This window comes from Nestor notabilis, unplaced genomic scaffold, assembly GCF_000696875.1.
Source record: "Nestor notabilis isolate BGI_N333 unplaced genomic scaffold, ASM69687v1 scaffold33435, whole genome shotgun sequence".
Classification (NCBI taxonomy): domain Eukaryota; kingdom Metazoa; phylum Chordata; class Aves; order Psittaciformes; family Psittacidae; genus Nestor; species Nestor notabilis.
In genome coordinates, this window is record NW_009931162.1 from 4,659 (window position 1) to 15,832 (window position 11,174).

General features: G+C 35.6%; 1 protein-coding gene across 1 annotated transcript; it reads left to right on the plus strand.

Annotated features, from left to right (window-relative positions):
• Positions 1-503: 503 nt before the first annotated feature.
• DRAM1 (DNA-damage regulated autophagy modulator 1) lies at positions 504-10,198 on the plus strand (the record flags this gene model as incomplete). Its single annotated transcript, XM_010015756.1, has 6 exons — positions 504-571; positions 1,874-2,016; positions 5,144-5,321; positions 6,366-6,424; positions 7,855-7,947; positions 10,154-10,198. Coding segments are annotated over 6 exons (586 nt in total), but the record flags the coding sequence as incomplete, so codon positions are not given.
• Positions 10,199-11,174: the final 976 nt, after the last annotated feature.

Genomic DNA, 11,174 nt, shown 5'->3' on the forward strand with positions numbered 1-11,174 from the left:
AGTGCCTAGGAACGTTCCCAAACATTGGAATGCGATTACCTTCCTGGAGTATAGTCCTTTCAAACAAATCACAAAATTAAGCCAAATTTTTTCACATCTTAGAATACTGCATTGCATTAGCTATGTTCTACTCCATCACGGTGTTAATTTGGCAGATAAAAGAAATGTCATTTCTGAAATGTCATTTATGTGATCATTTATGTCATTCATGCTTAAAGTATCCCTCTGTCACATCTCTGAATATTGCATGCAAAAAAAGAAGAAATACAGTTCAAATAGTATGCTCTAAAAAGATGATTTCTTTCTAAAAAGAAAGATTCAGTATTGCAAATGGAGCTTAAGTGTGCAGCAGATGACATTCCAGTTGTTCCAAATGTTTAAATGTCTTGCACACATAGCAGCACTTAACACAAGCTGCATTTCTCTTGGGGTTTCATATGTACATCTCATTTTTGTTCCACAGACAACCATTAACTTTTAATTTCTTTCTCTTCCTGTTTTAGTGACACTGGAACTAAACCTCCAGAGAGCGGTATCTTTGGTTTTATGATTAATATTTCAGCACTTTTAGGTATGTATAAGGTACTTGGTTTGAACACAGCAAAGAAATGAAAACCAGCAAAAACTGTCTCTCTACATTGCAGTCCATACAATGTTCTGCAGAAAAAAACTACTCCTCCATACAATATTCTGCAGAAAGACTACTTCACAGTCAAATGGTAGTATCAGGTAGATGGAAGTAATATCTAGAGGACCAGGTCCTTAAAGTCAGTAAGCGAAGGCTTAGAGGCACTCCTGTATCTGAAGAGCACCTCATTTGTGCAAAGTAATTGATGCACCTGGAAATAAAAAGTGGAAGCAGGATGGTATAATTACTTGGCAAAAACTGTATCTTTGGCATAGGGAGACATTTGATTTTAGGATTCTGCAGCAAAGGTAAGAACAGTGTTGAAGCAACACCTGGTTCCCTCTGCAAGACTCCTTTATTAAATGTCTGCTGGCCTTGAATCAGGAAGTTTAGCATTTTCTATTCACTTCTAGGGGATGGAGAATCAAAGGCTGTGTGCCTTTCTATACATTTAGCCCATGATGGCCTTCATGCAACGAAAAAAAATCACATATTTTACCTTTTCTAAGAGCCTCATTCAGTCACGCTATCTTGGTGTGTTTCGTATAACCTTACAGCACCTGGGCAAAGTTACCTGATTTATTTTGCCAGCTGTAAATAAACCGAAACTCTATTCTGTGTTATAGAACTATGGAATACAGTCTCCACCTTACTGTATCCTGATGAACCATGATCTTCTAATTCAGCAGAGGTGTTTGCCAGGAGTGAACTGCATATTGGGATCACATAGGCAGGAATAAAGCCTTTGTGTGGTGATTTGGGGACACTGTTGTAGAGCAGCCAGAACTGGCCCAAAAGCTTTGAAAATATTTTCTGGATACACAGCTAGTTATGTTTTTTTCTGTTTATACTCCACAAAAATATATTAATTCATCAAAGCATCCATTATAAGGAGCAGAATAAATCCCCTACATCCAGTTCATGATTAATTTCCCTGTAACATCTATTCCTAATGTGGAATGCCAATGCCTCCATGCCTAAAATGCACAGGAGAATGGTATTTATATTAGTGTTTTACTTGAAGTGATGTGCAGTTATTTCTAGATAGCATTAATGTGTGAAGTTAAGACTAAGATGTTAAGACAGTTCTATCTGAAATAATACTTCTGAAATTCACTACCTTTCTTCTTCATCCCAGCAGAGTTAAAGGCAGTATTATTTTCTGTATGCTAATGTGTTACAGGGCAAGTTGTTCAAACGTAAACATCATCATTAAAAAAAATACAAACAATTTTTGTTTTTCAGGTGTAATTACAATGTGCATCAGATATTTATTAATAGAGAAGCAAAATGAGTCATCGCACTTTATTAGGTCTTCATGCAACATGTTTTCACTATGTATTGGATTGATGGGCTGTACTGGAATGGGCATAGTTGCAACTTTTCAGGTATGACTGTAGATTTCATATTGCAAATGAAACTAAATGTTTTATTAGTTAAAAAAAAAAAGATAAGAGTTGCTAACATTATCACAGTGTGGATACTTGACAAATGGAGTAAAAATGTTTTTCTTGCTGCTACCTTTATTCAGTAGCTTTAAAAAGACAGCTTTGTTTTCTCCCTATATACTAGATCTTTGGCTTGTATAGTTAAGTTAGTAAGGGAGTTTGTGCGTGCTTGTCTTGTAACATGTCTGCACTAGAAATCAACTTAATATAGATGCTTTTGCTGTAATTTTTACTATGAAAATCTTACTGTAAAAAGCTTTGCTATTCTCAGTTTAGTTTGCTTACAGTCAGGGCAGAATAACTCAGACTGGCAAAAGCACCTGTGTTTTTAGCTGCACACTACTAGCATTTTCTACAGGTTAGAACATTGAGCACAGTATTTGCCCATTGTTTTGATTCTGTAGGAGATGGCATAACAATATATTAAGTCTTTTGATAGAGACATGTAGAATTACCAGTTACAATACCAGAAAGGATAAGACATCTCATTATAAATCAAAGTCCAGCCCACAGTGTCTGAAAGAAAATTCAATAGAGAGGAAATATATTGAAAGATTTATTGAATTCTTTTCACCTTTTCTAGTAAGGAAGCGTGTAATAGGGTACATTTTAACACAGAGAAGTATTAGGACACTTGCTCTCCAAAATTTAGCCGAGAATCAAGTCAAGTTTCATTGGTAGATAGTTTGAGATACTGCCTTTAAATCTGTGGAAACAGATGAATTTTTTCTTTGAAAGGATGGCCTACTTTGGGGAACATTTTGGTAAATACTGTTGTGCTCATATAGTAAGACCAGAAAACACGGAGAAATAAAAGATAAAAGTTGTCAGGGCTTCAGCAGCCAATACAATTTTGCATGTAATCAACATGGTATCTTCAGACAAAAAACTGCCTTAGACTGGTATCTTATTCTTCTTAGTTGTACTTCCACGCCGTGACTCTGGATTGCAAACACTACAGGCACTGCTGTCTATTCTAAACATGCAATTCTACTTTTAAATATCTATACTCTTATTAACCAGATTTTAGATTTAGATGTGTCACAAAAGAATTTAGATAATGGGCAACGGTGTTGCTTGACTGAAATGGAAAACAAACCCAGCTTCAATAAGGAAAAGACAAATCAGGGATGCAAAATAACTTGGGAGAGTCAGAGAAGCAGAAACTTTGATCCTAAAGTTTCCAGTTTACAGTTATAGCATTGGTTCTTAACTCTATTGTGTGTCATTGCCTGTCCATAAACTCCTTCTTCACTTAATTTTTCTTTACTCTACTCTGACCTCACTTTCCATGTTAAGTGCAGTTTGCAGGAAGGATCTAATCTGTCTAAGAGCCCAGAAGAACGCAGTAAGGATCTAATCTGTCTAAGAGCCCAGTCTAGCAGTTTTTTGAGCATTCTTAATTACCCAGAAATATTGAAATGGTGGCTGCAAGTCTTCAGTCTTTTAACTGTATAATGTACACCTAGGAAAGAGTAAACTCTTATTCCCGTTTACCGTTAGAATAATTGAGACATGAAGAGGCTGTGAAATTTGCTCAAAATCAGGTGTTTGTTTCACATCAGGAGACCAAAGCAAAGCAAAACTGGAATTATAAGTTATTTCTTTAGCATTCAGTCTAGTCCATCTAAATGGGTTGATCAGAAAATTCACATTCCTGTGCACTATCTGTTTGTTTCGTAACACTTGCTTTTCCTCAGCAGGTGGGCTAACACCATACCTGAGTACTGTAGTGGAGCTGATTGACACTATTTGACATCAGTTCATTTTCTGTTTCTCCAAAAGAGAATATTTGGTTTGATAAAAAGATTTCAGTGTGAAATTATATGGAAATATTTAAGGTTTGCTTTTATTTACTCAAACCTAGTGCCACTTGTGCTGAGTCCTTCAAGTAGCATAATTAGTTGTAAAGAATTTTTTTTCACCCTTTTTGTTTCAGGCTAAGATGTGGTAGGTAGCATGGGTGGTATTTTGAGACCAATGGTATTGATCTCAAAGTAGTTAGCAGAAGTGAGAAAGGAGGTGAGAGAAAACACTAGTAGTGCATCCTCTGAAAGTGAAGGAGTTTCTGAGAAAAGAAGTAATGGTCATGAATATGGTGTTTATTCTTTCTTCTAAATAACACAATCCTTGAAATACAGAGTTGTCTGTGGAGAGTTAGCTTTAAGAAGATAATTGGTTAAGGAAGGAAAAATGCAGTAGCCCTTAATGAATAAGGCAAAGCAAAACCCCAGGTCTTAGCAAGTCTGGTTTTGCCTGTTTAACATTACATGTGATTAAAGAGATATATTCTTGTCATTGACTAGAGGAGGCTTACCATAGCAGAAGTAGCAATATTTCTCAGGTTGTATAGGGGTTGTCTGTGATGGTCTTTTTAGGGAAGCTGTAGCAGTTTCGTGGGTGCAAGACAATGTTAGAAAAGCTCTATATAGTGTGCATGGGGCTAAATGCAAAAGCCAACAGTTATACTTGCTTAATGCTTTCCATACCAAATCATGTCATTCCTACATGGAAGGCAAAAAGTGGAACAAAAATGTGGGGAAGAGTAAAAAGGCTGAATAATTTGAGACTGACAGTGTAAGACTTTCATATTAAAAACTTATTTTAGGTAACACTTTCTAGAAAAATATATATAACTAGTTTTCTGCTGACTTTTTTCGTGGAGCCTTGTGGCTGGGCACCGGATATAGCAGACACTATTTAGAAGAGCTTCCATGAAACTTTACTATTAGTTAGAGCATAGCCACACAAATGCAGATTAGCCTTTCAATGCAAAAGGATGAAAATCTTTGGCAGAGTACAGGGAAAAAGGAAGTATAGAAATCTCTTTAGAAAAACACAAGCCAGAAAGAAACGTTTGTGGAAATGTTAATTAGTAATAGATCAACTGTTGAACAGCACTAAAATGGATTTTTCTTTCATCTTCCCTGTGTAGACTGTTGGGAGACGGGACTGTTTCCCACTGCTTGTACATGCTCAGCGTAATGTGGCTACCATTTTAGGGCTCATTGATTCTTACCACTGTACAAATAGTAGCAGCTAATCATTGCACTGATTTTCTTTTCAGGAGCTGTCTGTTCCCAGTGTCCATGACATAGGAGCTTTGGTGGCATTTGGCTCGGGTGTTGTATACATTACCCTTCAGTCTATAATCTCTTACAAGTCCTGTCCACAATGGAACACTTACTTTGTGTGTCACATAAGGATGGCCATATCTGTAATATCATGTATTGCTTTCATTCCCAGTATCCTTTATGGTGTATCCCACAGTTTTCCCTTTATGCATTCAAGATCTTCCTTTTAAGTTTAACCATTGCTGATAAAAGATGAAAATGAGGTTACAATCTCTGTTTAGGGCTCTCCAATATTTCTGCTACAATAATGCATGTAGCATGTTGAGACACCTTTAATAGCATAAAGATGAGTCTCAGGGTCTTCTAAAAAGCTGTCATCTTTCAGTGGTATATCTAAATGAAATGCCTCGGTGTTCTTCATAAAATCATGCAATAATAAAGCTAGACCAACTTTCCAACCTCATTCATTTGAAGAACAGTACAGAGAAAGGTTTGCAAAAGGGAGGCACTGCTTCTAATGTGAACCTAACACATACATGTATAAAGTACAGTGGCATATGCATGATTTCCGTCAAGCTTAAGCAGATGCTTTTGATCATACTGGTTTGAGCTTGGCTTCATTAGATGCCTCCCCCAGAGACACATTCAATACACTTAACTGGCTTTTTCCACAGCCTGAAGAAATTAGAGTCATCCCATTGATTTTATTGGTCTTTAGGTGATCTGCCAGTGTTGAAAAGTTGTTGCAGAAGATCATCCCATCAGCCACCCAGGAATAGCCTGCTCTTGGTTTCAGCAGCTGTGAAAGTACTTTTAGAGAGGGTCCTGGTCCTGAAAGTTGTACAAATATACCAAGGCACCTATTGTGGACCAGTGGAGGACAACATAGTTCCTCTTCCAACAATGCAGGACTCTGCCCTCACAATTCTCAGTCATGAAAGAGATCTAGGTTTTGGAGTGTCTCTCCTTACTCTCTGTACTTCAGAAGAACCCACAGAAACCCTTATTTGTGCAGAAATTTGTTTTGATTGCTGTTATCAGTTAATTCTCAATTATCTGTTTCATTTACTTGTCTTCTTAATACTTTTATTTCATATTCTGGTTGTTCAGGATCCCATGTTACAGAAGAGGGAGATGGGGTCTTTTTTTTTTAAGCAGACATTTTCAGTTTCTCACTAAGCTCTTATAATCTCCTTTACACTGTGTTTTTCCCAGTGATTGTGTTTGCTTCAAAAATTTCCATGACAAAAATTGATTGGACTCCAGATGAAAAGGTAAAATCTCACTAAGTAGCCAGCTTACCCTGTATCATATTATTTGGGTAGGCTGTTATGTTTATCTAAAAGTGTACAGCATTAAAAACACTTCAGAGACTTTAGATAGTACATTATCATGAACAGATTTGTGAAATCTCGCTGGTTGATGGGAATGGTTTCCAGTTATTTCTTCAGTAGAAAACTGTCCGCGGTTTGGGTAAGAAAACTTGTCATGGAAGAGTCAATCTTTGAAGTGTTAGACTTTCATCTTAACCAAGCATTTGAAACTTACTGAATGAAGAAATTGTAGTTTCATTTGTTGAAAATGAGCTTCAGACATGAAACACAAGTGAACCAATTTGATTTGAAGTTTTGGAAGTTTTTTACAACCTTTGGTCTCTCAGCTTTTTTACCATTCTGTATTAAAGAGTCTTTACCATTGTGATAAACATCTGGGAAATGACCTGAAGTTTACTAAAGTCAATATCAGGTATTTGAATTGATTTCAGTAATCTCAGAATTATAAGTATGAAAGGTAAGTTTTCTTTTTGGACAAATTTTGTCTCACGGGTATTAAAAAATCAGGTGGAATAATGCAGAGAGCATATCCTGGTGGAAAAGCTTAATAAAAGCAAACTTGGCAAATGTACCTCAACTGAACACTGGCAAGGCAGCTGTGAGAGAAATCTTCGCAAGTTAGATGATCTTAGTAATATCTACCTCTTCAGGTTTGTTTTGGTTTTTTACTTCAGATGCAAGGATGAGCAAATGTTTTTACTGAAACATGTGACATATTTGTTGACGGCATGTTAAGAAACACCTAATGTTCTGTTTGTTTCATATTACATAGGTTTTCTATGATGGTATACTTAAAAACAAAGGTCTTATCAGGCACTGCCATATAAGGGTAGCTCTCCATTTTAAAACATTGTGAGAATTTACTGGAAGCAATAGTACTGCTGAACACAGTGGCTCTGAGTAGAAGTTTTGCATATGGGCACTTTGGTATCCTTCACATAAGAACTAGGTGTTTCAGGTGCAAATTATATTCAAGCTATGTTTTGATCTTGTGCTGATTATAGTTTTCTTGTACTATTTTTTATGTTGGTGCACAAGATGTTGCTTAATAGAACATAGAATCATAGAATCATAGAATCATAGAATCATAGAATGTTTATGGTTGGAAAGGACCTTAAGATCATCTAGTTCCAATCCCCCTGCCATGAGCAGGTATGCCTCACACTAGACGTATGCAACTTTGATAAATATACTTACTGTAAAAACTAAATCTGAATTGACTTTTATAGAACAGCATATTTGGACGATGAGTTATAAATCACAGAATATTTGTTGAATTTACAGGAGTATATGGCTATTTTTATAGCATTCCACAGTTACTGTGCTTAGCTGTTTAATCTGAAAATTGGTTTTATGTCTTATTCCATCAGGATTATACCTATCATGTTGTGAGTGCAATCTGTGAATGGACGGTGGCCTTTGGTTTTGTCTTCTTCTTTTTAACATTCATTAGAGATTTTCAGGTTGGTATCTACATATTTTAGCAGTAACTAAGAAGCACTATGAATTGTAGATAACAAATGCAAAAGAAAATTACCATTCTTTATCTCAACTAGATGTAGCAAAGCTTTCCAGAAACAAATTTTATCAGGCACAGAACTGATTTCTGTCTACCTAATGAATATTTTTCTCCTGGGTTTCAATACATAAAAATCAGTTTTAAATGAGTTTAATAGGTGTCTGATCTTGAAAATTATTCAGTAAATTAATATCTTCTACTTATTTACCAAACTTTTTGTAGAAAGAGACCCTCTAGAGGTGACATAATACCAAAATAAATGCTGCAACTAAAATGCATTTTTTAATACCTGAAGGATTTTACGTAAAAATCCAATGCATTTCAATCAATCATAGATGTTTCCTTTCTTTTTTAAGATTACACATTTTGATATTCATTCCTCACAATGCAAAGAATGTAAAATACTTTGTGAAAAATATTGGCATGAAAACCTTGTGGTTTGGGTAGCTGAACGTGTGATGCATCAAGCCTGACTTTAAGGAAGAGAAAATATTAGATAGTTACAAGGAGAACACTTATACAATTTGTGAAAGGCGTGCCTTGAACTTAGTTTCTTAGTTAGATTTGACTTGCTAACTCTTGTTTACACGGTGTGTTCTAGCTGCAGTGTTTCATGGGGTTTCAGTGCTGAAAATACCAATATGTGAGTTCTTTGTCAGAAGAACTTGTGAAAAACAATAAAAAAATAAAAGAAACATTGCTCACAACAGGTGCCTTGTGGAGATTTGAGGGCAAAACCTCCTGGATATACTGTAGTTGCTAGGATCATTGCCTCCTTATCCTTTTCAGATTGCTGGATGTTTATCTTCCCCATAAAGTAGTTGTATCTTTGCAAGAATAGAGAGCTTAAGGTAGAAAGGCTGAGAACTGCTGCTTTATACTGTAGTTACAAAGACGAACTAACTCAGTTGAGATTGCTGTGATGTCATACCCCATACTTAGGTCTTTCATATATACCGTTGCCTCACACAAATCCCAAAAAGCTGAAAACTAGATCCAAGCACTTGCATAACTCTAGAAATAAGTATCAAGATCACATATGTGAGCCAATTGGTGCTGCGGTAACTTGCTGGAAAACATATCATGAATTCGTGGAGGTGAGGAGGGAATTAAAATAGGAGACCCCTCTAAATCCACTGGCATAAAACCGAAATCTGACATTAGATTATGTAAAATTTGGTAATTAATTTACTTGCTTCTTCACTTATGTGCTTGCTCAGCATGGAAGTGGTTAAAACTTATATAGAATCTATACAAAACTTTCATAAGCATATATAGAAATAAAATTTCAAGTAAGGATTCTGAGTTAACATATATTTTGCTAACTTTATAGAAAAATTTATACACCTGTTTACTTTTGATTGGTAGTACTGAACAGACCATGGCCTTAGGGCTTTCTCTTATTAAAAACCCAACAAAAACAGAGCTAGGTTCTGCAGAACAAAACGCTTTTGGAAAAAAGATAATTGTTCAAAGTTACACAATGCATTACCTTGAAGGCATCTAAACCTGGCAAAAATATTGAGGCACTATTCAGAAATGCATGTATCATTAAATTTACCATCTGGGGGAAAGAGGAGGGCTTATTGCCAGTCCATCATTCTCTGATGTCTACATATATGACGGTATCTCTTATCAAAAGTCAGACCCTTCCCTTGGAGCTACATATTTAAAGACAGTGCTGTAGTCCTTAAAGCAGCTAAATCAGTTTCTAAGTCTACTTCTGAGCACAGATCCCAAAGTGTTCAACACTGGAAGTTTAACTATATATGTATATATAACTATGGTGAACATAATAAATAAGAGAAAGTGAAGGAATTAAGCTAAATAGAAATGCAGACATTTTAAATTACAACTAAAAATTAGCATGAAATCCAATGATGGTGTTTGACAGTGACAGAAAAATTTTTAGGTAGAATCTAAATTCTATCCTCTTTTTGTCCTAGCCAGTGCTCACAGAAAGCCAAACTATTGATTCAGAAAAAACAATCACCAGACTCTAAGAAAAATAAGCCTTCTCTTTTCTTTAGAATTTTTCACAACATGTATTTCACTTAAATACATTTTTTTGTTTTATCTCCTTGTACTTTATATCACAGAACTGTAAAATTAATTTATGTTCAGCTGATCTTGTTTTATTTCTCTTTTAGAGAGTTTCTTTAAGGATATCAACAGAAATACATGAAGACTCCTGATAGTGGAAAAAATTATGTTTTATATATATGAATATATTTTAGGTTTCTTTTTACTCATAGAGAATATTGCAGAGGGATGGGGTTTTATCAAGTGGTATAAAGAACCCATGCCATTAACTCCACAACATCTGTAACAGCATCCACTAAATAATTTCAAAAATTTGCAGCAATGTTCCTGCTACTTTTTTTACACTATTTTGTAGGTTTTATACTTTTTGTTATATTAAAAATACTGTAATAGAAGCAATCTGCAGAAGCACTTGAAAGTCATTCAAAAACTTGATCTCCTTAGCTCTTCCCTTTTGGACATATCCATACCTTTCCATTTGCTATGATCTGATTGGTAACAGTTTTAAACTTGAGAACGTCCATTTTGCAAATAATAAGAAAAGTCTAAAGACAATGGAAAACACTAAGGCTGAATTCCTATTCTGTTAATTGGCAAGGAATGTGGAGGAAATTGTGAGCAGAATTGGGCATCTTTGTTTCAAGACTAGAAATTGCAGTTAGTAGATGGCAATGCTGTGCTACATGTTTCTGATAGCAGACACTGCACACAAATACAGATCCTAGGAGAGGTTTAAACTACGCTGCTTGAAAAATATTGTCTGATTATCACTGCACTGTGTGTTGTAAAAGTCTACCCCTTTTCCCCCTTTATGCACTGATGGCCATAGGAAGCTTAAAACTGAAGTGAGAATAGAAAGTAAATTTATGATATACTAAATGCATGATCTGCTAAAGAGAAAATTTAGTTACAATCTGGTTAATAGAAGGCAGAAGTTTTCCAGCTGTATTTTAACCTACAGTGATAGAATGAAGAGGGCCTATAAAAAGTCACTGGGACCAAATAGAAAACAAGAGGAGGCACTACTAGTTCCCAGGTGTTCAGTTGTGTGAGTTTTACATATACATAACACCGAAGAAAAAAAAAATCCTGGAGAGTTTCTGTAGTGAAGATATGGCATACTTGCTG